Source organism: Mesoplodon mirus (genome assembly GCF_964341445.2).
Source record: "Mesoplodon mirus genome assembly, chromosome: 4".
NCBI classification, from domain to species: domain Eukaryota; kingdom Metazoa; phylum Chordata; class Mammalia; order Artiodactyla; family Ziphiidae; genus Mesoplodon; species Mesoplodon mirus.
Genome location: NC_138979.1, coordinates 113,981,024 through 114,006,134, shown reverse-complemented (window position 1 = coordinate 114,006,134; position 25,111 = coordinate 113,981,024). Strand labels below are relative to the sequence as shown.

The 25,111-nt window shown below is 53.8% G+C and overlaps 3 protein-coding genes across 8 annotated transcripts in view; 1 reads left to right on the top strand and 2 right to left on the bottom strand.

The window, feature by feature from the left end:
• Nucleotides 1-241: 241 nt before the first annotated feature.
• MMP14 (matrix metallopeptidase 14) lies at nt 242-10,501 on the bottom strand. Its single transcript, XM_082618425.1, has 10 exons — nt 10,122-10,501; nt 6,017-6,165; nt 5,639-5,761; nt 4,979-5,286; nt 4,265-4,430; nt 3,805-3,961; nt 3,502-3,640; nt 3,221-3,371; nt 2,627-2,742; nt 242-2,252 (listed from the first exon to the last, which is right to left on the bottom strand). The coding sequence occupies exons 1-10, from the start codon at nt 10,224-10,226 to the stop codon at nt 1,918-1,920; spliced, it is 1,749 nt and encodes a 582-aa protein (XP_082474551.1). The 5' UTR covers nt 10,227-10,501; the 3' UTR covers nt 242-1,917.
• Nucleotides 10,502-12,389: 1,888 nt separating this feature from the next.
• Nucleotides 12,390-15,747, bottom strand: MRPL52 (mitochondrial ribosomal protein L52). Its single transcript, XM_082620149.1, has 5 exons — nt 15,594-15,747; nt 15,431-15,491; nt 15,287-15,354; nt 12,933-12,997; nt 12,390-12,564 (listed from the first exon to the last, which is right to left on the bottom strand). Exons 1-5 carry the CDS (start codon nt 15,730-15,732, stop codon nt 12,412-12,414), a joined length of 486 nt encoding a protein of 161 aa, XP_082476275.1. The 5' UTR covers nt 15,733-15,747; the 3' UTR covers nt 12,390-12,411.
• Nucleotides 15,748-15,761: 14 nt separating this feature from the next.
• Nucleotides 15,762-25,111, top strand: part of SLC7A7 (solute carrier family 7 member 7) — a 40,580-nt gene continuing 31,230 nt past the window's right edge. The window contains exons 1-2 of one of the 6 annotated variants that reach the window (XM_082620147.1): nt 15,762-15,784; nt 22,526-22,682. Coding sequence is in view for 2 of the 6 variants with exons in the window: in XM_082620142.1 (XP_082476268.1) it covers nt 22,505-22,682 (178 nt within the window). In the remaining 4 variants the exon portion in view is untranslated. Of the gene's footprint in view, nt 15,785-19,608; nt 19,888-20,492; nt 20,983-21,015; nt 22,683-22,789; nt 22,869-25,111 lie in introns of those variants that run through there. The other 5 variants (XM_082620144.1, XM_082620143.1, XM_082620141.1 and 2 more) reach the window with 5 other exon arrangements.

Sequence of the window (25,111 nt, the reverse complement as noted above, 5' to 3'; positions counted from 1 at the left end):
TCTTAGGCCAGGTTGGGAGAGGGGAGCTGGCTGGGCTCTGCGGACAACTCGCCGGCCCCCGTGGAGTATGCCCTCCTCCCCATCTCTGGGCCCTGGATCCCTTTCGCCCACGGAGAATAAACATATTCCGTTATGTATGAAAAATACCAAAACCCCACCTCACGGAAAACACAGCACAGCCCTCCTGCTTCCCATTCCCCTCACAGCCACGTCCCAGGCACACAAACTGCAGCCACACGAAGAACGTGAAACACTGTTTATTCTTTGTGGAAAGGTTGAACAAGGTCGAAAATGTCCTTAGAGGGCACTGACCCAGCCCCGCCCTGCAGGTTCCTGGGGTCGGACGCCTCTGCCCCACCCCCACCCCTCCCCATGCCCCTTGTTAACAAAAAGGAACGATTTGAAGGGAATTCATATATAATAATTATAATAAAAATATACATTAAACAAAACAAAAAACCCAAACAAGACAACTTTAGCCGAACTGCCAGCACCGTTCACCGCACTCCTCCCACCCGACGTCCCTCTCCGCTCACCGCCCCCACGTGGTCTCTCACTCTCCCAGGTCTCCGGGTACCAGGACCACCTTTGGCGGCCCAAGGAGACCTCAAATGGGTGGGCCGGGTGGGGAGGGGAGGGCAGGACACCTGTAGGAAGGGCTGGGGGGGGCGTCGGGAAGCGAGGGGCTAACCTGACAAAACGCCCAGGCGCCCGCCCCTTCCCGGAGGCTGGCGGAGGCAGGCTGATCCTCAGCTCCCTAGCTAGGTGGCTGCTCTCATCAAGGTCCCCGGTCGCCAGTCCCCCATGCGTGCCCTCTCTGCTCCTTTTTCTGGCTCCCTGCCTTCCCCTCCGTGCGGTCTGATTGAAGCCAGGGCACCAAATGGGAGCAGGTGTGCCTTTCTCGGGCCCTTCCTGAGAGCTCCAATAAAACGTGCCCTCCCCCGGCTACCACAGCCCGCCCTGTGGCATCCCTGCCGGCCTGGCCTGCCCGGCCCCCCCACCCCATCTACTCCTGCTGCAACTCCCTGGTTTGCCTTTTGGTCCCGTCCTGTCCTCTCTGACTGCTCTGCCCCTGGGTCCCTACCCCAGCTGCCTGCATTTGAGTGAGGTTCTTTCTCTGCGGCCCCCAGGCTCACCCCCAGGACTCCTGGGGCCCACCCCGTAGCTGCACCCCCTGGTCTCAGCTCTTCCAACCTTGACATCCCCATCCGAGGCTAACGTTTGGGAGGGTAGGGCTGTCAAGGGTTTCTGCAGCCCCAGGTTAGTCCTTAATGGCTCAGGCTCCTTCCGCGGAAGTTCTCGGGGGGCAGGTGGGGGCAGAGGCGGATCTTGGTGGAGAGGACTGACCCTCTCTGAGCTTTCCTCCCAAGGTCTTAGGGTAGCTGAGCGGCCCTCACCCCCTCACTCTCTCAGAGTCTCCCCCTCACAACAAGATTAATTTCTTTCAGCCAGAAAGAGTGGTGGGAGGCTGCCAATTGGGTACCCCTGGGGGCTCGCGGGGCTAGCGTGCCCAGAGACCCCTGAGGTCAGAGTTCAGAGGTTAAAGGTATGTCAGGGAATGGAAAAGGAGCAGATGACCCCATTTGACCTTTACCAGCGAGGTCTGAGGGTCCTGCCTTCAAGTGCAGAGCCCGGACATTCAGATGGGGCTGAACACACACCAAGCCACGGGGGCCCCTGAGGGGCAGGGGCTGGGAGGCCGGCCCCTGCTCAGCCTCCGGGGGACCCATCTAGGGAAGAAGCAATGCCAGCGCGGAGGTGGGGAGAGGCCAGTCATGGGACAGAGAAGAAGGGACGTCGGGGGGGGCTGGGGAGGGGGCTCGGGACCGGCGGGAGCAGCCCACCCACCACCACCTGCTGCCACTGGCCTTCAGAGGCAAAGTCCTCGTGGGAGGAGTGGGCGGGCGGCAGTGGGGGTCAGACCTTGTCCAGCAGGGAGCGCTGGCAATAGAGCAGTCGCTTGGGGGTCCCGTGGCGTCGGAAGAAAACGACGGCGAGGCCCACCGCCAGCACCAGGAGCAGCAGCAGCACAGGCAGCACCACGGCGGCCGCGCTCACTGCTCCGCTGCCTTCCTCGTCCACCTCGATGATGATCACCTCCGTCTCCTCCTCAGTCCCCTCATCCGGCCGGCCCCCCGACGACGGGCAGCCCATCCAGTCCCGCAGGGCTGACTTGGGGTAGCCCGGCTCGACCTTCAGCTTCTGGTTGTTGAACTTCCAGTATTTGTTCCCCTTGTAGAAATAAGTGAAGACTGCGAGGGTCAGCAAGAAGGCGGCGTGGCAGACGAGAGGTGCGGGCAGCGTCCGGAGAAGAGCCAAAGAGAGAAGAAGAGAGGGAGAGGATCCAGTCAGTGTGCGCGCCAGCTGAGGTAATCGCTTCGCTTTTCTGAGCATCAGTTTCCTCAGCTGTCAAACCAGGTAACTCTAGCACCAGGTTGAGAGAGTGGTGGGGATTAAGGGGTCCGAAGCGTGGAAAGCACTTACTCAGTGCCTGGCACATGGCAAGGGCTCCCCTGTCCTCCTCATCATTATTTTCAACCCAATCCTCTCCATCTTTCCTCCTGCTCTCTCTTAACTCCCTGTTCCAGTCCTCCCCTCACAGACACCCCTCCTGTGCCCCTCTCACCTTCATCGCTGCCCATGAATGACCCTCTGGGAGACTCAGGGATTCCTTCCCAGACCTTGATGTTTTTGGGGTACTCGCTGTCCACTGCCCTGAGCTCCTCGTTGAAACGGTAGTACCTGGGGGAGAGGCAGGGAAGGGAAGTGGTTGGACACTGGGCATGTCCTCCGAGGGGAGTGGGACCCGGGACTGAATTCGCCGGTGAGCAAAGTGTGTCTGTGGACGGGGGTGGGGGTACAGGGGTTTTGAGTAATGAGGGCCTGCAGCTGAAAGCGGTGGAAGGTGGGGGTGGGAGGGAGGGCCCAGGCTGCAAGGAGCCACCAGCGGCCCTTAATAACAGTGCCTGGCAGCTGGGGCGGTGGCACAGGGCTGGGGGCAGGAGGCATCAAATGAGCAGCTCTGAAATGGTGACCCGGTCATACCCCACTCACTCAGCACCCAATGGAGGCTGTCCATTGCTAGGCAACAGCACAGGCTCAGCCAGCTTCTTCTTCAGGGAAACATTTCAGGGGGAAAGGAGGTCTTCCTCCAGAATTGAGGGAACCTGGTGGTGGTGTCTGAGGAGGAAGACCTGGGGCCCAGGGATTGAGGCCTTACTTGTTTCCCCGAAAGAAATAGGTCTTTCCGTTGGGCATCCAGAAGAGAGCAGCATCGATCTTGTCGGTAGGCAGTCCTCGGCCCAGTTCCTTAATGTGCTTGGGGTAGCCAGGCTCCAGGGAAGCTTCGTCAAACACCCAGTGCTTGTCTCCTGGGGAGGAGAGGGAAGGGCAGGATTTGATTCCACCTGGGCTCTGCGGTCTTTGGAGGAGTCAGGTGGAATTTGCTCCTCCAGGGAGACCCTCCCCACACCCAAAGACTAAGGCAGAATGTCCGGTTACCTTTGAAGAAGACAAACTTGCCATCCTTCCTCTCATAGGCAGTGTTGATGGATGCGGGCAGGCCCCGCCAGAATTGGCCGATGGGCATGGGGTATCCATCCATCACCTGGTTTTTCCTCACCCGCCAGAACCAGCGCTCCTGGGAGGCAGTTCATCACATCTTTAGCTTTGTCCTCCAGCTCGGTCCCCAAAGCTCCCCCACTGCCTCAGTTTTAGTATTTAGTCCTCCTGCTGCAGTTTCCACCCAGCCTCCCAGTCATGGAGCCCTTTTGTCCCCCACACCAGCCCACTTCTTCCTCTCACCTTGAAGACAAACATCTCCCCTCGGAGCATGGCCACGGTGTCAAAGTTCCCATCACAGATGTTGGGCCCATAGGTGGGGTTTTTGGGCTTATCAGGGACAGAGGGCCTGGAGGTGGTCCTGGGTTGAGGGGGCATCTTGGTGGGGGACCCTGACTCGCTCCCTGGGGCAGAGAACACGAGGGGCACTTCAGACTTGGTGGCAGAGTAGGAGGAAAGGACAGACACATGGGCAGATAACACCTTGGAGAGGTGTGGCTGGGCCTTTGCGGGAGGCTGAAGCAATCAGCTGGGAAAGGACAGAAAAGGTGGGGTCTTTTAAAAGTGGGAGCGGATGGAGGCAGGGTCAGGCGGGGGGCCGGGGGAAGACTGTAGGGCATGAGGGAGGGGAAAATGCACAGGCCAGGGAGAACAGGAGAGGATAAGGGGCAGAGAGGAAGGAGCAGATGTGGGCATAGATTACTTGCCATAAAGTTGCTGGATGCCCCGACGGTCATCATCGGGCAGCACGAAGTTCTCTGTGTCCATCCACTGGTAAAAGGGTGCCATGATGGCCGAGGGATCATTGGAATGCTCAAGGCCCAGGGCATGGCCCAGCTCGTGCACAGCCACCAGAAAGATGTCATTCCCTGGAGGGATGGAGATGGTTATGATGGCAGCCTGGGTCCCTTCCCTCAGACCCCCTGCTTCCCCATCAGAAGCTTCAGGTTCACAACGAAGACTGCCTGCCAAATTTTCCACCCAAAGCGACCAAATCCTGAGTTCCAGCCTCATATTTGGCAGAGGAGGCAAAAGCCAGCCAGCAACTCTTCTGGGTAGAGGCGAGAGACTGTTCTGGGGCCGGATCCAAATCCCAGCAAGGATTGGGAAGCTGAGATCCTATCTGGGCCTCAGTTTCTCCCAGGAGCCAGACATGACATTTGCCTGGAAAAGTGAGTGATGCAGATGCTTTGAAGTCTTTGACTGGGAAGTCAGTTATTGGGTGAGAGAAGGGACCAGGTGTAAATAGCTCAAAACAGGATTCCTGCTTTCATTGGAAGTCAGACCGGGAGATGTTTGTGGTCCCCCAAAGCCCTGAGATTTGGGGGTCTGAGGCTTGGGGAGGAAGCTGGAGAACCCCCATACAAATGACTCTTGACTCTTCCAGGGGTAAGAGTCCCCAGGCTACCTCGCTCACCATTCAGATCCTCATTCCGGACAGTCCAGGGCTCGGCAGAGTCAAAGTGGGTGTCCCCTCCAATGTTGGGGCCCGGGAAGTAGGCATGGGCCAGGAAGCCGCCCTCGCCATCGAAAGGCGTGCTGTCACCATGGAAACCCTCGGCAAAGAAGATCATGATGTCGGCCTGCTTCTCGTGGCCCTCACGGATGTAGGCATAGGGTACCTCTCGGAAGTGCAGCGGCGTGGCACTCTCCCACACACGGAACGCCTTGCGGATGGCCTCGAATGTGGCATACTCCCCCACCTTGGGGGTGTAGTTCTGGATGCTGAGGTCCAGCCACGTGGGGAGAGGATGGGAGTGCGTTAGGACGACAAGGGACAGAACTCCCTCCCTGTGCTCTCCCAGGTCTGACTGAGCCGTCCAGCCACCTTTGTCTGACCCAGCTCTTCCTGCTGCCGCACGGCGCCCCTGTCCCAAGAACTGAGGGCTTCCTGGCCCTGGGATATACCCTCTACTGGCTGCACCCGTCTCCAGGAGGAGAGCCATTGTCCTCCCTACCCCCGAGGATGCTTCTCAGGAACAGGGGTGAGTAGGGAAGGGAGCCTCAGGGTCTCTAAGCACCACTGATAGGGAAGGATGACCTGATGTGAGAAAGGCCACTGGCCTGTTGGACTCACCAGAAAGTGATCTCGTTATGCTGCCATTTGAGGCCCTGGATGGCATAGCGCTTCCTTCGAACATTGGCTTTGATCTCAGCCCCAAACTTGTCTGGAACACCACAGCGGGGGCGCCGCATGGCCCTGGGGTGTGAGGATTGTGGTCAGGAGAGCGTATGAAAGAGAAAGGTCTTCAGAGGAGAGGGGGAATGTCCGGCCCCAGGGTCAGTGTGGGGAAGAGACAAGGTCATGAGGTCTGGATGAACAGGAGAGGGTCGGGATCAGCTTGTGGGGATGAGGTATGGGGGTGGAATCAGGCATTCAGGTGGCAGCCTCTCTGGTACTCAGTGTTGTGTCGGCGGGTGCTGGGCAGAATTCCTGCCAGGGTCTAGCACTTACTTCATGGTGTCTGCATCAGCCTTGCCTGTCACTCGCAGACCGTAGAACCTCTGCATGGCAGCGATGGCAGCTGAGAGTGACTGAGGCGAGCGCTGTGTGTGGGTACGCAGGTCCCCAGGGGGCAGGTAGCCATACTGCTGCAGCCAGGCCTGTAGGGAAAGGGATGTGGCTTGGAGCATCCCCACCTGGCCCAAGGGGAGCCTCTGTTTCCTCACGGCACCTGGAATGCACCCTTGGCTTGGTGTGGAAAGGGCAGTGAGCTCCCAGCCTGGCTCTGGCAGTGGGTCTGGAGGAACTCCCAGGCTGGACCCAAACTCTGGCCCGGGTCCTAGTATGGCTGATCCTCTTGGAGGGGTGGGGAGCCACAGCGCTGGGCTTTGGCTGTAACTCTTTTGATGGGAGCCCTGGTGGTTTCATTGAGTTCTAGGACGTCTTCTCAGAGCTGAGATTCCTTCTAGCGCTTTTCTCCTCTGTGTCAGTGTTCTTGTAAATACAGCGTGTCCCACCTGAGGCTGGGGTGTGCCCATGGTGGATGGAGAGGGGAGAGGCTGAGGGGCTCCACTTTGGGGCCTGGCATGAGGCTCTCCTGGGACAGGCATGCTGTGCCTCTGGGGTATACACAGCTGAGATCTTTTCAGAAAGGAGAGCAGAAAAGGAACTAGGGCTCCGGCTGGCTGCTGATAGGGGAAGCTGGGGCGTTTGGAGGTGGTGCGGATGTGATCCAGTCACAGAGTCAGGATCCTGCCACTGTCGCCATCCAAGCAGCATCTGACCTAGGGCTTGGGACCTAAAGACCCATTTAAGGTTCTCAGTAGAGGGAGTGGGAGATTAGGATGGTGGTTAGGATTAGGGTTAGTATTTTACTTAGTATTTTGGTGACTGTAGTTTATTTTAGGTATGCTGTGAAATTGTTCATAATATAAAGGCTGGCATATTGCCTTAAAGTAAAGTTAGGTTTCTGGTGTTTGATTGAAAGGTACCCACATTGCAAAGCCCTGTTGAGGAAAAAGTCAGCCTTTATTGTAAGAAAAATGGAGTCTTTTCCTAAAGCCTGAAAAGTAAAATAAGCCAAGTTTTATATGGAACATGAACATGCTCAGATCCTCCTATGGGGAGATGCTACTCGGATGGCTCTGGTCCCTGCTCCAGCTTTGCCTTCTTAAGGAGTCCAGAGGAGGCTGCAGGTTGCCTAGGGCGGGAGCTTGGAGTGCAGAGTGGCGCTGCATCCCTTACTCCAGGTCATTAGGATGGCTCTCCATGTGGCCCTTCACCTCGAGGCCCAGGCCTTGACGGTGGTGCAGTGCTCCTGCACTGGGGCTGGGGGTGATTCAGGAGCAGCTGACTGGGGACCTGAGCCGGCAGGGGCAAGAATTGCAACATGGTTCTGGGAAGTGATCCCCCACGGCTGATGATGGGAGTTAGGGCCCGAGATGTAAACAACACAGCCTTTACCCAGCCAACAGGCCTGGCCTGAACAACCCTAGCACCACCCGCTCTGAGAGCCCCTCCTCAGGGGAAGAAGGCGGGGAGCGAAGTTTAACCTCTGTTATACTGGAGGGAACAGAGCAGGAGGCTCTGGTCTTGGGCTGCTCTCCTGGGAGCTCTAAACTTGCCTTGACCTGCGCTAACTGATGCCACAGCTAGCGCCTGCAGGAGGCCTGCTGTGGCCTGTGCCCAAGTATGCAGGAAACTCCCTTTGCCCCTGGCCTCACCTGTAGGGTAGTCACATCGCGGGCTTATGACCTCTGGTGGGGGAGCAGCTGCTTCAGCTTTGGGAAAGGATGGGAGCAGCCCACTGCTGGAGCTGGAAGACTGAGGTCAGGCCCCCTCAACCCTCAGGGGGCAAAGCTCCTAGGGCAGGATGACAGGAGGGAGGGTGGCAGAGAGATGGGGAGAATCCACATCTGGGAGCTCTGGGATACATCCCTCTTCCTGATGAGTCTTTCAAGAAGGTGGATAGGTCTAAATATTCACACCCACAACCTCCACCCCATATGCAGTAGAGAAAGGTGGAGATTTAGTCAAGAAAGGGACTTCTCTGGAGTCAAGAGAGCCACAAGTCCTGGAAAGGAAGTGCCCCCATTCCTCTCCTCCTCCCAGGCCTAGGCTCCGAGCAAAGCAAGAACCACAGAGGAGACTATGAGGTCGGAACCACAGAAGAGAGGACTCTTGTGTCTGCGGCTGAGTGGGAGAAGGGCCAAGTGCCAGACTGGCCAAGGAGAGGAGAGGGCTGTCCTGGAGCTGGTGCAGGACCCTGGAGGTGGTGGGAGGAGGCCGGCTGTTTGAGGCCTGGGCCACCCCAGCTCTCCCTCCAGATTTGCCTGGAGAGGGAGCAACTCTGCAGGGTTAGAGAACTGAGTCGGCTGGCTTTGTCCTGAAAACTGAGTGGTGCAAGGTATTCCTCTAGGGGAAAGTCAAGGACAAGGAACCCCTCCCACTCCTAGGCCCACTTCACCGGCCTAGGAGTCCTGGAGGGGGTTGGGGGGAATCTCTGGCTCTTCTGCAGGCCCTGGATCCCAGCCTCTGGGCCTGCTCCTCCCTTCCTCTGCCTCCCACCCCTCCATGGCCCAGAAGCAAATGATGGTTCTGGCACTGGGACTGCCCATGACCCGCTTAAAACAGAGCCAGGGCTGCCGCCCCTCCCCAAGGGGACCTAGTGGGGCAGGGGAGGGAAGAAAGGCAGGGCAGGCGAAGTTGGCAGTGGGAAGCCCCCAGATGCCCGGGCTCCTTTTGTTAGGCGCTCTCCCCTTCAGGCCTCCGATGAAGACTCCAGGCCTGGAAAGAGGATGCCTCCTCCTCCCTCCTGGACCTTGTCAGGCTTAGCCCCTGGGCAGATTTTCACTCTCCGTGGTCATCTCCATTCCTAGGGCCACACTTTTCCTGTCAGTCTCAGGACAGAGAGAGTGTGTTCTTTCTGGAGATGTTGCCTCCCGGGGTGGGACCAGGGCCGGGACCAGGAGGGAGGAAGCCAAGTCCTGATCCCTTCCCCCTGCTCAGGGGCCCTTCCCGGCCCCTCCCGACCGCACCCAGGCCCTGGCCGAGCTGAGTGGGTTGGGATGGCCCAAAATAAGAAGCTGATCAAATCCGTCTCCCACCTTCACCCCAAAATAAAAGAGAGAGAGAGGAAAAACTTCCTCAGACAACTCCCACGCGGCTTCCTCCCGAGCCCGGTGGGCCAGCGTCGGGGAATGGGTGGGGGGCAACCGAGTCAGTCAAGACCTGCGCGGGAGCCCAGGGCCAGGCCCTCACCCCGCTCCCCGTACGACGCCCCCAGTCTCCCTGCAATTAACACAGAAAAGCAATTAACAAAAAGAGCCTAAAGGCGCCGAAGGGGGAGCAGGGAGCGGAGGCGGCAGCCCGGCCGAGGCCCCGGCTCACAAGGAGACCTTTGTGTGTCCGGAAACGCGGGCCAGGGCGCCAGCGCCGCGACCCTCGACGCCAGGGCTCCGGGCCGGGACACAGAGGGTCCTCTCGGGAAGGCGGGGGGTGGGGTGGGGGTCGGGCCCGCTCCACCGGCCACCCCCGACCGCACCTGGCAGCCGACGCGTCCGAGGAGGGCCGGGAGCGCCAGCGAGGCGGCGGCCGCAGCGTGGGGGGCCCGGGCCAAGGGGTGCCGTCCCCGGAGCCCTCCCGGCCGGCAGAGCGCCGGCGAGCGCGGGCGGGAGAGCGCCTGCGAACTGGAAAGTCGAAGAAACAACAAACTCTAGCACATGACAAGAAACCAGGACAGCGCGAGGTCTGAGCGGAGTCCAAATATTTATCAGGCTCCCAACCGGTTCCAGAGCTGAGCTCAGAGCCCAGGGGAACTGGGGAGGGGTGGGGAGTGGGCCCCGGCTGGAAAGTTCTTCCAAGGAAAGGAATGGGAAAGAAAGTCGGCGGCGCGCGCGCGCGCGCGTGGGGGGGTGGTAGTTGGAGGAGGCAAAAGTTGGATCGACTTGGAAGTTTGAAGATGAGGAGGGAAAGGAAAGGAAGGGGGACCCTGCAGGCCGGAGCAGCCGAGACGCCGAGAGCCCTGCTCTCCGAATGGGGGCTGTCCCCTTGGAGACCCCCGGGCTCGCCTCCCCGGCGGGCGCGACTCCGGGCAGGGCCGGAGGAGCTCACTTACTTCGGGGCTGAAGCTGCTTTGGGCAGAGCTGAGGGAGGCGAGCGCGGAGGCGAGCGCGAGCAGGGGGAGCAGCAGACTGCGGGCGGGTCGTGGGGCGAGAGACATGGTCCGCGACCGTCCGGGCAGCCGGGCCGTGCGGGCTCCGTGGCGGGGCCCAAGCCCTGGGGTCGCACCGCCACTCCCTCGGGGCGCCTTTTGTCTTCCGTAGGCACTGAATTTGGATTCCTAGAGCGCTGTCCGCTTGGAGATGAGGGGATTGTTCTTGAAAGCGCCTGTTTGCTCGTCCCCGCTTTCCCGTTTTTTGATCTTTCTTCTGCTTAGTCTGCGAACTGGATGGCGAGCCCTCTCTCGCTCTCTCCTCTGGTCCCTCCCTTCTCCCACAGGCTCCCTCCGCCCCCGCCCCAATGCCCTCCTTTCCCGGTGCGGACGTGGTTGTTTCGGTCTGAATCCAATTACAGCCAAGAGCAGGGTAAAAAAAAAAACCTAACTTGCCTTTCTGTGGTGGAGGCTGCCATCTGCAGGGGTTGAGGCCACAGCCGAGAGCGGGGGGCTTGGGGGGACTCAAGGGACGGGATGTGGGAGACTTTCTCCTTCTAAGCATATTTTGAGTGGCTTGATTCCTCTGCTTCCACCGTTCGTCTCACCTCCGTGGGAAGCACTGGGAAGCTCAGAGCCTGGGGTGGTGGGGGCATCTTCCGTGTCCACGAGACCCGGTGTGCGGAGTTGTCTGCTGGGGCCTGTGGCTCAACCGTATGGAAAATTGTGTCCCTTATTCTTGTCAGCCACCTCTGTCCCTCCCCTAACAAAATAATAATAAAAAAGCAACAGTACCAAAACCCAACTACCCACTGACAAATCCCACCACCACACTGGATCTGGGGGTCCTGTTCCCGGAGAAAGACGAATGCACCCTTTTTTATTGTCCTTTGCAATCTGCTGCTCCTTGAACTAGAACTGGCTGGGGAGGAAAGGAGTGCAAGGCCATGAAATCCGGGGAAAGGCAAATCAAGTTTGGTGAAACTGCAGAAAAGAGAGAATGAGAGCCAGGCCTACGGGAGTTTAGTTCCTGCTCTATACCGGAAAAGGAGATAATCCCTGAAAGTATAATCTCCTCCTTCAGGGGCTGACTAGACTCTGAGAACAAAAGGTGGAGGTATGAAGGGAAGGGGGAGGGCAGGCTAGAGCTGCTGGTGAGAAAGGGAGACAGATAAGAGGCTGAGGGCTAGATCTGGAAAAGCAACACAAGAGAGGCAGGAAAAGTGTGGGACACAGAAAACCCAACCATCAGCGAAATCTAAGATCCAGGAACTGCATTGGTCAGCGAAGAGAGGAAGGAGGTTGGTGGCGGGGGGGGGGGGGCAGAGAAGAAGGGAGGGAAAGAAAGCAAGGGAAGGAATAAAGGAGGCTGGACAGAAATTATGTCAGGTAGGAAATTCCAGAAATCCTAGAGATAAAAGAACTGTCACATTATTTGTGGCAGGAAAATGGAAGAAAAGCCCAGTGCTCGGTATTGTAATGGGAGCAAAGGTCCTTTTTCCCTCAGAATCCATGGGAGGAGCCATGATCAATAAAATGAAAGGTTTCCCCGGGGCCTGTGCAGCTAACAGATCTGTGGGAAGTACATGGTGGCTATTAGGTACCTATTCCACAGTCAGTTTGGGGCTGAGCACCGCAGGGCTCCCCTACACAAGTGGGGGTTGGGAAGTACAGGCCTCTCTCCAACCAACCTCTGCAATTCAGTCAGAACCACAGAAGCCTCAGGATCCCACTCTTTAGCAGAACATGCAACACCCAAGTCTGCTGTTCCTGGGTCAGCCTTCCCAGTGGGAGTATCCTCTAGGGCCATGTATCTGAAGTTTACAAAAACTGATACCAGTTGCTTGCCAAAAAGTGGATCTCAGCTGGCAAGCCTTTTTCATCAAAACATTTATTAATGCGTAACTGCATGAGGCCTGAACTGTGTATGGGCTGTTAAAGGCTTGAGTGTGTGGCTAAAGCCAGGAAAACTTTTTCATGTTTGCAGAGCAGCAAAGTTGGGCCAGTCCTATAGCCTGCAAAAGAGGGGGTCAATACCCCCGAGCAAGATTCTGCTGAACCGGAATGGAGCTGTGGTGAGGGCACTGTGCCAACACTTCCAGGCGGTGATCTTACAGCCTCTTCTTCCTGGTGTCCATCCTCTTTTGCCCTGAAGACAGATGGGGAACATAAAGACTTTCTTCTGGCTGGGATGACACATCTAGGTGATAGAAAAGCAAGCCAGAGCCAGGCCAGGGGAGACAGGAGTTGCTTTTTATTGACTTGGTCGTGGGTTCCGCAGTAGAGCCCCTTTGGGTTTAAGAGCATTCTGCTGCTTCCTTTCTTCTTCCTGCAACTTCTCTTGCTGCCTGAGCTGCCATGCCTGTAATCCAGCATCCATTTCCCGTGACAGCAGTACAACTCGTCTCTGAAACAGACAGGAAAACAGTGTGGATAACATCTGGGGCCTGAGCTCTGCACCGTATATCCTTTCATTCACAGATCAAAGTCAGAGGTTTCAGCTGGAAAATGACACCGCTGACTGGGGAAGGGGTGGAACCAGGTTCTGGGCTGGGAAGCAGGAGGAAGGCAGCAAAATGGGTGTCTACTATCGGTTCCTGCCCTAGGAGTGCCCCACTCTATCCTCCCTTCTCCCGGTACTGTTAAAACCTTTGGCGGATAAAACCTCGGAGTGAGGGGTACGTGTTAGCTTAGGTGCCAACTAAAGACAAGTTACAATTTAAATTTTCGCCTCGATTACACACAGTTTGCTCTGTGTGGGCTCTGGCCACTCACTGCAAACTTTTCCCTTTGGGCTTTTCTTCGAAGCTGGCCTTTCATTGGAGGAGCAGGGCGGCCATCTGCAGATAGAAGTGAGAGAAAAGGCAAGTGTTAGAGATGGCCTGCAGGACCCTGGGAAAGCGGCTGTAATAGGCAAGAGGGAAGAACAAATCTTGAGCTCCTCTTTTCCATTTCACACCCACTGTAGCTTAATTCCCCTAGAACACTTCCCTCAATGGTGAGGTATGCCAGAACCACCAAGAATAAGCTCCTAGGCATGTTCCTACTCTATTTTACTTACCCCTCCCTCAATAGCCTAGAATTCAAGGTCCTTTGCAATGCTGAATCTCCTGTTTCATCTTCAGAAACCCTCCACTCAAGCAATCTGATTACTGTTCTACTTACCAGTGACTCCTTGCTGAGTTCTGTCTCACTCTATAATGAAACACCCTCTTTTCCTTTCCTTCCAGCCAAATTCTCATTCTTAGGCCCACCTCAAGCTCTACTTGTCCCAGAAATCCTTCTCTAACCTCTTCAACTCTGTCAGCTCTCTCTTCTGAAAGAAATGCATCTCCATCATTTAATATTCATCTCTCTGTTTGGGGATGTTTATTGTGCTACTGATTGTTTTCAGCCTTATTTAGCCACCTCAGATCCTTCTGGAAAGAGGCAGAGCGCTGAAATATTATCACTTCATTCTTAAAGTGTCCACGCTTTGCTTTTCTAGCTAGACTTTAAGTTCCTTGGGATTAAGGACTGTATCCCTTACTTTCACTGTAGTATAGTGTAGGCCCATAATAAAAATCTTATAAATGTCTGCTGACTTGCTGAAAAAATGCAGTATCTGATCTCAAGTAGTTTATAACAGAGATTAAAAGGATACTTACTTTCTACAAAGAAAGAAAGAAACAGTGAAAACTCTGTCCAAAAGTTTGAAGGCAAGACAAATAAGAGATAATATTCATCAGGAAAGAGAACCAATACTGTGTCTATCAGGTGCTTTACACTGGTTGTTTCATTTTATCCTTCCAAGGACCATCTGAGATAGGTATTCTTCTTTTACATTTGTGGAAACTGAGAGATACCATGAAGTAATTTGCTAACCACAAAGTTAGCAAATAGAGAAGCCTGGATTAAGAATCAATTCCATGGGCTTCCCTGGTGGCACAGTGGTTAAGAATCCACCTGCCAATGCAGGGGACGGGGGTTCAATCCCTGGTCCAGGAAGATCCCACATGCCACGGAGCGACTAAGCCCGTGCGCCACAACTACTGAGCCTGCGCTCTAGAGCCTGTGAGCCACAACTACTGAGCACGTGTGCCACAACTACTGAAGGCCAGGCGCCTAGAGCCCATGCTCCCAACAAGAGAAGCCACCACAATGAGAAGCCCGTGCACCGCAACGAAGAGTAGCCCCTGCTCACGGCAACTAAAGAAAGCCCGCGCGGAGGAGCGAAGACCCAACGCAGCCAAAAATAAATAAGTAAAAATAAAATAAATTAAAAAAAATTCAATTCCAGAGTCTTCCCAATGTTCCATACTACTTCAAGGAGCTCCTAGGCTTCCTACAGTAAATAACAAGTAGGAAAAAAATTTTCACCATCCTCCTCAGCCACCAAGTATCTGATTAAGAAGGTTCATACTCCTATAGAATCCAATACTCAGGTTTCTGTGCTGTTGAAGGGGGCCTGGCCTCTGCCCAGTTCTAGTCCTGGCTTTGCTATTATCTAGCTGTGTGCTCCTGAGCAATTTACTTCTGTAGGCCTCAATTTTACCACCTGTGAACTGGAGTCCCAATGCAGTGGGGAGTGGCTTCAACTTTTCTAAGGTCCTTCGTTTCTAGGGCGTTTTGTTTTGTATTGTTTTTTTTGTTTTGTTTTGTTTTGTTTTAAGGTAAAGGAAGAAACTTTTCTGAAGAGAGCCCGTCATCCTCTGTCCTCACTCTTCTAAGCCTCTCTGAGACGCTCATTTAGACAGCCTCTCAAAGAGCTCTACCTGCACTTGGTAACAAATTCTCAACAATGTACTCACCACACAGAAGGCCGGTTCTTCGTAACTTTAAAAAAACCACGTCCCTCTTAAGACACATAAAGTCTTGTCCCTCCCGCGGGATGCCCCACATCAGAGTTAGCTTCTGCTTATCCCCACAAGCCAAGAAGATCCTGTCTAGCTTTACTTTCCATAGGAGTAGTTTAATTAATAAAATAAACAATAGGATTTCTTCCCCCCAACTCCAAATACAAAGTTCAATACGTTGTCCGCTCAGACACAACCCGCACCTTGACACTCCGCCCCACCCGCCTCCGACCAGGGGCGTTCCCTCTGGGTGAAAATCTCCGAAGTAGAGTTAACTGTCAGATCAGCGCTCACCCGCGTAAGACCAGTCTGGGAGCTCCGTAAGGGGCCCGTAGTCGGAGGGGTTGGCAGCAAGGCCCTGCCTGGGTGGAGAAAAACAGTTCCGTGAGGACTCAGCCCAGCTTCTGGCCCCTCAGTTCCCCCCAGACCGGCACTCACTGGAGTCGCCACTGACTGCCCGCCCGAGCCGCGGCGCCGCAGTGCAGCCTCCGGACACCTGCTGGGAAAACGGAAGAGTTGGGAGAGAGGCCGTGCAGCCAGCCCAGGCATCCCGGGCCCGCCTCCACGAACCCCTGAGCCCCCGGACCCTACACCCGCTTACTAAACAGCAGTAAACGCAAAGCAGCCATGCTGAGGCGCAGAAGCCGGAAGTGGGCGTGGCCTCGTGGCCACGCACGACGCTGCGCGGGAAGCCGGAAGTCGCCATCTTGAATCTGGTTTTCAATCAAGGGCCACGCCATCTTGGCTCATCGTACGGAAAAGAGGGACAAGACTGCTTCCCGGGATTTTTGGGTGAGAACGGTCGTTCAGCGTATGCATTCTCAGTGGTGGTTACAACCGTGGGGAAGTCGCCTGCGCCCAGACTAAACCGTTCCGAACTGTTTTCCCCCACCCCCCCATTGCCCAGCAGCGGTCTTTAGTCCTTTGAAATTTATTCTTTTATATCAGTTGAGTAACATCCACGTGACCGCATTCTGTCTTCTGGCATCACTGTAACATATTTCCCCCAGCCTAAGAGTCAAATTTAGAGTAAATCAGAAAATTTGGGTTTCAGTTCTCATTTATCAAACGAAATTGAAGAACTTGTATGTGATAAGCACTGTATTCGGTGTGGAGAGCAGAGCAGACGTCCCTATTCAGATAGAGCTCCTAGTCTAGAGAGATGATGATAAATAATCATACACATTACTGTAATATTACAGCTGAGATGAGTGCTGGGAAGGGAAGTAGGTACTGCTTGTGAGCATATGCTGGGAACTTGATCTGGAGTAGGCTAATAAGGCTTTCTTGAGGAAGAGGTATTGGAGCTAACATATGATTCCATTTTTATAAGAGCTACCACCACACGCTGTAAAATATAGTCCTCGCAAAAACCTTGTGAGGTAGGTAGTAGTAAGTGTCAAACCCAGATCCGTGGCTTCTTCCTTCTTTCTTTTATCATTCACAGACATACTTTTATTGTGCTTTGCAGGTATTGCTTTTTTTTTTTTTTTTTGCGGTACGCGGGCCTGTCACTGTTGTGGCCTCTCCCGTTGCGGAGCACAGGCTCCGGACGCGCAGGCTCAGCGACCATGGCTCACGGGCCCAACCACTCCGCGGCATGTGGGATCTTCCCAGACCCCGGCACGAACCCGTGTCCCCTGCATCGGCAGGCGGACTCTCAACCACTGCGCCACCAGGGAAGCCCAGTATTGCATTTTTTACAAATTAAAGGTTTGTAGCAACCTTGCATAGAGCAAGTCTATCAGTGCCAGATATTCAAACAGCATTTGTTCTCTTTGTGCCTTTGTGTCACATTTTGGTAATGCTTGAAATATTTCAACCTTTGGCATTATTATTTGTTATGGTGATCTGTGATCAGTGATCTTCGACGTTGCTATTGTAAATGTTTTGGCATTTTTTAGCAATAAGATATTTTTCGAATGAGGTATGTACTTTTTTTTTAGACATAATTCTATTGCACACTTAATAGACTATAATATTGTGTAAACATAATTTTACATGTACTGGGAAACTAAAAAATCCCTGTGACTCACTTTATTGTGATATTTGCTTTATTGTGGTGGTTAGCTCCGAGGTATGCCTTACTTGCCTTGGGGAAGTCATTTATCCCTAATTTCTTCATTGAAGAAAAAGCTTAAAATATATCACATTTATGAAAACATTTTAAGAACGATAAGGTAAGTGAAAGTGCTTTATAAATGGTGAAGCTCCTACAAAAGTGGCCATTACTCTTGTGCTAGGCTAGACACTTAAACACATGCTGACTGGGGAAACCTGAGGGAGTGGTGTAATGGCCTATCTGGAAGTTTATTGTTTCCTTCTGCAAGACTGGGAAGTTTTTCCACAGGAGGTGGCTCTGAACTGTGCTTTGAAAGAGGGGAAGGGTGGGTCCTGGTTTAAGAAGTAAAAGCAGCTGTTTTGATAACAATAAGAATGGTACAGGGGAGGGCTGAACTAGAAGAAGGGATGGGAATAAAAGAACCTTGGCTCTAAGCCAATGGATGGACCCAAAAAACTAAGCAAGGGAAGTAAGACAATAGAGTACTATTACCATTTTACATTTGTACACTTAATTTTCAGTTATCAAAACATTTCTGTATAAATGATACAAAACACTTTTTAATAAATTTTCATAATAAACTCGTAAAGTAGATAAGACAGACCAGGAAGCAATCACTGTAGAGATAGCTTGTAATTTTCAGAGATCAGGAAATTGAACCAAAATGTGGCTGTGGATTTATTGTTTTACAGTTGCAATAATGACTGAGTAACACCTTTCCCAGGCTAGGCTCCATGTGCCTTTGGCTGGTTCTGAGATAGACGGCTGAGGCAGACAGCACTGCAATCCCATTACATAATTTACAGTTGGAGAATCATGTAGTAGGAGCCAAGGGCTGGAAAAATAACATCGGTGTCAACATTCAAGATTCGTAGGAAAGATGACAGGTTGGCAATACTGTCAACACTATGTAAAGGAGTTGAACCAGCAACACTCCTCTATCTTTTAGTAGCTCACACACTATGGGTGCAAAATCATAAAAAAGGCCACATGCATTAAGGGGAACAAATAATGTGGACAATATTAACTCCACATGCAGAACTGAACACATGCACTAATTTAATAGCCGTGGGAGTCAAGGAGCCAGAGCTGGAGGACTTTGGGGCAGATGGGAATCTTGATCTGGAAAACTGGGAAAACTGGGAGGGGAAAGGTCTTTGGAAGGAAGATGAGTTCAGCCTTTGATGTGGTTAGAGTGATGTGGCAGGGGGGACAATCCATGGATAGGAAATCCATGGGTTGGAAATATGGGTTAGGATTTTGAGAGGGAGAGAGAAAGAGAACTCTAGTGCTGACAGCTAACATCATCAGCATTCTCAGGGACCTCATGGAACACTGTTGCAGGGGAGTGGGTCTGGCACTAGGACAGCACTCTTCAATGACCTCATCAGACTCTAAGCCACAGGAAAGCGGTTTCATCATCCCCTAACTGAATGTCTTTCAGCCTCTGGACTTCATCTGGCAAAGGCTAGAGTTAACAATGGTGGGAAGCATCCGGAATCTGTGCTTCATGTCTTTCCTCTGTTACTTAAACTCCTTTGCCTCTCCAGGGCATCATAGCCTGCATTTGGCTTTAACACATTGTTGTCCATTCATGTTTTCATCCAACATGTTTATGCAAATATCCTTCTATCAGGTCTGTATACAGTAATCTTTGTACAATTGCACTGGGAAAGTTGGTGCTTTTTAAACTGTTGTGATGAATAATGATGATATTGGAGAAAGAACGTTAAGTGAAGGTGACTCTGGGTAGCTAATTCCACCTCATTTTGCAACCTCTTCCCCTTTTTGCATACCGTGACTAAATTCTAAGGTTGAAGAAGAGCGAACTATTTGGGAAGTGTCTTATTTCCTGTTCCTTCATTGGCTTCCTCCTTAGGACGTCTCAAAAAAGATCAAAATCACTGTCACCCCAAATCACTGTCACTCCATGCAAGAACTGTGGGAACTGACAGCTATAAACCACCCACTCACACAATACATTGCTTTGCATATTATTTCCTTATTACTTACATAATTTATTGTAACATATTCCTTTTCTTTTCCCATGGCTGTCAAATCCCTGCTCAATCAGTACAGGCTAAATTCTGTGTTAAATGACTCAGCTTCAGGATGGGTAAATTATGACCTCGGGCTACACTCTTTTTTTCTTGCCTGGTAGCTGGGAAGTCTCTTAAGCTGTGTGCCTTTCCACCAGACTGGCCTTGAACGTGGGTGGTTCTCTATGAATCTCAGAGTGGCTTTAAAAGATGCCAAAGCTGGACTGTCCATAAAGTCTACTAAAGGAAATTGTATTATTTACAAGCCATCTTTTAGGTTTAATACGTGTTGGAACATTTTCACATCCCTTTCCTTGAATTAGCCCAGCAACTTCCTCCTTTATTGGTCCACTCTGCCACTAAGACTCTTCAGATGAAAGGTGCAGTGGGGACTCCAGCCTCCCGACCCTCAGCCCGGACATTTTTGGTTAAGTGCTGCCTCCTGGCGGCGGCCCTACGGCCCGACACCTTCCCAGCCCGGTGGAGACCACTTTCTTTAATTTGGGATCTCGAAGCTGACGCAACAGCTTCCCCGAGGGGGCGGAGAGTTGAGTCGCCCTTCCGGGAGACCCCTCCCCTGGCTCCAAGCGGGCGCCGCTCCCTCCTCTCCCCCACGGGGCTTTGCGATCCACAGTCCCTCCTGAGTTTCAGCCGAGAGCGTCTCGGGGCTGGAGGCGGGGTTGCCTGGGTTCGGGGCCCTTGCCCAGACCCCCGTCGGGCCCGCCAGCTCGAGCTGGATTGGGAGGGAGGGAAGAGGAAGCTGAGCGTTCCTGGGGCGGAGGACGCGTCTAAGGGTATCCGCGGTCATTTTCATTTCCCAGGGGCAGCGCAGCTGTGCCTGAGCCAGGACAGGGCAAGGGAGCGGCTTGCGGGTCCTCTCGGTTCTCGGACCTTTGCGATCTTCGCCTACACCCACCACAAGCCCTCTCTTCTAGCACTTCCTGGAGCCCGGGGCGGGGGCGGGGACTGCTTGGCCAGGTGGAGGGAACGAAGGGGTCCGGGTGAGGTGGGGTCCTGGTGCCCAGGGCAGAGCCCGCCTCGGCCGCCGCAGCCAGACCTGGACTTCGGAGGCAACCGAGCCTCCCAGAGGGGCTTTGGGGGCGGGCGGTGGCTGGGTCGAGGTGCGAAGGAGAGATCTTCGGGCCGCAGACACGGAACCGGGGGCCGAGAGAAAGAGGGAAGTAACGGGAAACGGCGGGGACGACGTCAGGGGGCAGGGCCGGGAGAGCTAGGCTGGGTGGGGGGGGCAGGGCGGGAGAAACGGGCAAAGGTGAGCACTGCGAGCGGACGGGGCGGGGGCGGAAGGGGGATGGGGCGGGGCAAGGAGCGCAGCGGGGGCGGGACTGGGAAGAGTTCCCGCTGAAGGGCATGCAATTCCACTTTCCTCGAACCCGCTTGCATTTGCGTGAACCGGAGCGCTCGCCTCCCTCTGCCTTTGCCCCCTCTGCCCTTTCACCCCTTCTTCGCGGACGTCGCACCTTGCGCTCGCCGCACCCAGACCGGCCACCTGAGCCTGGGTGTGGGGCAGAGCAACCGGGAGCTTCCAAGCCGGGGAAGGCGCGTTAGATGAGGGGCTTTTTGTTTTTGTTTTCCTACTGAGGAAGCAGAAAGTCCCTTTCAAATCATTCTAGACCGCCAAGTAAAACTGAAAACTATACTCTTTTCCTTCCCTTCAACCCATTACTGTCAAAAAGAATAAACACCCTCCCCCCTCAAAACTCGTTGATTAGGAGCCAGAGCAGCTGCAGCATAGGTGGGCCTGAAGGGCAAGTTCAGGACATTCCCGGAGCCCAGCTGGGAAATCAGTCTAGGAGGAAGGGCATTGTTCATTCATTTATGCTTCCAGCAAACATTTGTTTGTCTGCACGGGCCCTGCGCTGGGGATGCCAGTGAGTAGAGCTCTGGTGGTGCTGCATGCTAGTGGGGGAGGTGACAGCAAACAAACAAACTCCAGGTGATAGTGGGTGCCTTTGAAGAAAAGTCTGGCCTGTGAAGGGGATGGAGATTGGAAGAGGGAAGAAGTTACTCCTTCCGAGACTCCTCAGGGAAGGTCTCTGATAGAGTGGTGTTTAAGTACAGACCCGAATGGAGTGAGTGAGGGAATGAACAATAACATGGGGAAGAATGTTCCAGGCAGAAGGAACAGCCATTGCAGAAGCCCTGAGCTGGCAGGGAGCATGCTTGTGTGGCAACAGCAAGGAGACCAGTGTGGCTGGAGTGAGGGAGAGGGAACAGGGGCCAGTGCCAAGAGGGGCAGCTTTAGGGCTGTCTTCCTAGGAACTTCCCTCATTTACAACTTGGATTTGAGCCCAGAGTGGGATTAAGGGGCAGGCCAGCTGGGCAAGCAGCCTGGGTCTAAAAGGGCGCTAAGTTATCCTTAGGGTAATTCAGACGTTTGGAGCCAATGAACTCGGACTTCTGTCTCTTGGTGAACTGTAAGTTGGCTCCCCTCCACTGACAGAATCCTTGGCGACTGCTCACCTAGACCACCTGTCTCTAGAATAATTCTACAACACGCAGGTACAGGTACAAGTTTGCAGGGTTAGACCAGCCAGCTGATAGTTGCCTAGAGGCAGTGATCACAGCTGGAATTCTGAAAATGTGCTACACGCTGTGAAGTGCCACTCCCTGAGATTTATGCCATTGTCTACATTCAGAATGGTTTGATATGCCTAGCAAGAAACTGTCTGCTTCAGAAAACTGCATGTAATGAATTCATGCATTAAGCTCTAATTTTGAAGAGAAAGAATGAGGCTTCCAGTTTTTATTCCGAGAAAATCGGTATTCCCCCCCTCCTGCTACATAAACATACAACAGATACTTAAATAATGCTGGTTTGAGGGGGTGCCAACTCATTGGCTTGCTCAGGGTGCCAGGGCTTGCTCTGGTCCACTTGGCCGGCTCTTACCTGGCAACACACACATCACGTGAACCACCTGGGGACCTGAGATGTGAGCAGGCTTGCTTAGTGTTTGGGTGTGTGCATGGCTATAACCCCACAACTGGCCTTCCTTGGTATGCATTGGCTTACATAGGGGCTGAAATGGCACTGAGGCTCTTGAGATGGGACCACAGAGTTCCAACGCCCTAACCATGGATCCTATGCCCTCCACACGGCCAAGGATAGTATGTGAGTGGGAGATGAGTAGGGAATGGAGTGAGCGGGGAGGGGAGTTGTAAAGGGCATCAGGAGAGCACCGTAGGTCCTAGGTCGCTGGGAGAACTCAAGAGCTCAGTAAATGCAGGACAAGCAGGAAGTTCAGGGGCTGAGGTAGAGGGGAGGAGGAGCTGAGGCTCCAAGTGGAGAAGGTGCCTGGAGGCAGGCAGGCGTTGAGGTCCTCTGGGTCTGAACAGGCTGTCCCAGCTCCAACCCGTTCCCTGGCCCCTCCCTGCTGCCGGCCAGAGTCACACATGTGTTTTCCTGTTTTCCAGATCGGTCCCCGGAGTCACACTCTGCCTTTTCTGCTCTTCAGAGTCAACAGCTGCTGCAGCTCGACCCTTACCCCGGGTTCCCTTTCCCAGGGCCTGCCCCTCCTCCCGAGCGCTGGTAGCTCCTCCTCCTCGCACCTGCCCGGAGATCTCAGGACAGGTAAGAGATGGGAGAGGAGGGACGATGGGTGAGAGGGGAAGTGCCAGAGGAGGATGGAGTGAGTCCTGAGAATTGGCTGAACCAGAGACCCGCGAGCCTCTTATTTTCCCAGCCCCAGCCCTCCCCATGCAGAGCCCTCTGCGCAGAGACTTCAGCGCTGCATTCGTGGAGGCCCTGGCCACAGAAGTAAACACTTTCTTTCTTGCTGCACTTTTTTTTTTTTTTAAAGGGACTGTCATAGCTACAGTGGAATATAGAAAAACAAATGGAGAATGGGGGAGGGAGTGACTGAGCTCCCAGCTTGGGGAGATGGGGGAATCCATCTGGAGCAGAGTGTGTCTGTTTTCTGTTCTGATATTCGGGGAGGCAGCACAGCCCAGTGGGAGCTAGGAAGGCAGGACGTGGGTGTCTGGGGGCGAAAGTGTCTTTTCACCTTAGGTCCCTGAGCTTGACTGAGGAACCAAGACAGTGAACTGTACGCTGGTCCCTGGAGGAAGCGTGTTTTGGTTTTGCCATATTCACAGGTGGGGTCAGGGTGCGGGGCTCCCCTGCCTGCTGGGGCCCTGCTCTCTGTGTTCCCTGAACCCCTGAATCTGAAACTTCTCCTGTAGGATGAGTGTGTTGTCCAGTAATCTCCACTAGGTCCTCAGAGAGGTATGCACTTCAGATAGGAAGGAGACGGGGTGCTGCGTATCTGGAACGCTGTTTTCTCCTGGGATTCCAGGCTCTGCAAGTTTCTCTTGTAAAGCCTGGGGTGGGAGAGCACTTCAGGACAGGTCCTGCTGGTCCCAGGCTGCCTGAATGGTGGAGGCATGACCCTGAGAGCTGGGGTCTCAGGAAGGAATGCGAGCCGCCAAGGATGGTACCTTCCTGCCCATGGAGCTGGTGCTGGGCAGTGGTTGAGAAAAGAGGGGGCATCTTTTCTCTGAAGTCAGCCTCCTCCGTCCAGTTTGAGTGGGTCTACTGAAGAGTAGGCTAGGAAAGGGATTCCATTCATATAGATAAGCACTTCCTGGTGAGACCGCTAGGGTGTGCTGTTTGCTGGAGTGTGGGTTTCACCCCAGCGGGTTTTTGTCTCAAGATTCCATGATGAGGATTTCACCTTTCAGATACCACCAGCCAGAAAATAAACCCTGCACACGTCTCTCCCCACTTAACCTTACAGTTTCCCCTTCATTTGTCCCCCCCTTCACTCCTTTTCCCTATGCCCCATTAGGACACATGCCCACCCTTGGTGCCAGGGAATTTGATCTTCAAAGGCCGGGCGTGATGATGTGCTTCCGTGTGTTTTTGTTTGCTTTATGGGCACCCTAGCAATAGCAGCACTGCCACGAGGACTTGTAATCGTTTCTCATTCCTGCAAAGGGATGAGAAAGGGGAGGAGCAGACAGGAAGGAGATGGATGGGCTTTGTTGGAGCCTTTAGCCTAGACTTTATTTTATTTTATTTTAAATTTATTTATTTTATTTATTACTTATTTTTGGCTGCGTTGGGTCTTCATTGCTGCGCGTGAGCTTTCTCTAATTGCGGTGAGCGAGGGCTACTCTTCGTTGCGGTGCCTTGGCTTCAGTAGTTGTGGCTCGCTGGCCCCAGAGCACAGGCTCGGTAGTTGTGGCACACGGGCTTAGTTGCTCCGCGGCATGTGAGGTCTTCCCGGACCAGGGCTCGAACCTGTGTCCCCTGCATTGGCAGGCGGATTCTTTTTTTTTTTTTTTTTGTGGTATGCGGGCCTCTCACTGTCATGGCCTCTCCCGTTGCGGAGCACAGGCTCCGGACGCGCAGGCTCAGCGGCCATGGCTTATGGGCCCAGCCGCTCCACGGCATGTGGGATCTTCCCGGAACGGGGCACGAACCCATGTCCCCTGCATCGGCAGGCGGACTCTCAACCACTGCGCCACCAGGGAAGCCCTGGCAGGCAGATTCTTAACCACTGCGCCGCCAGGGAAGTCTCCTAGCCTAGACTTTAGACTGAAGGACAGCAGAGACTTTCTTTTAATCTAATCACATCCTCCCCCAGGTAGTTCATTAGAGAGCCATCTAAAGAGCTTTCTTGCCTAAGAGGAGGGCTAGAGACTGGGCAGGTCAGAGCGGGTGGGGAGGTTGGAGAGAGAGCACAGAGCTTGGGCTTTGTTGGCTAACCTACCTGCCTCCCTTGCTATGGCATCCTGGCAGGTGACTTACTTAGTGTCTGCCTTAAGGGGCTGCTGGGGGGATTAAATGAGATAAGTAGGACATGTAGGTGTTTAGCAATATGTCTGGCTTGGTTAAGTGCTCAATAAATGACAATTACTATTATAGGAACGTTTAAGGGGGAGCTGGGAGAGAAGGACAGTCTTCTGGATGGATTTCAGAAGTTTTTGTGAGTGTGGCTTGGGAGACATGATCTCTGGGAAGGCTAACATCAGGGTCCCCCTCCTGCGTGAAAAAAA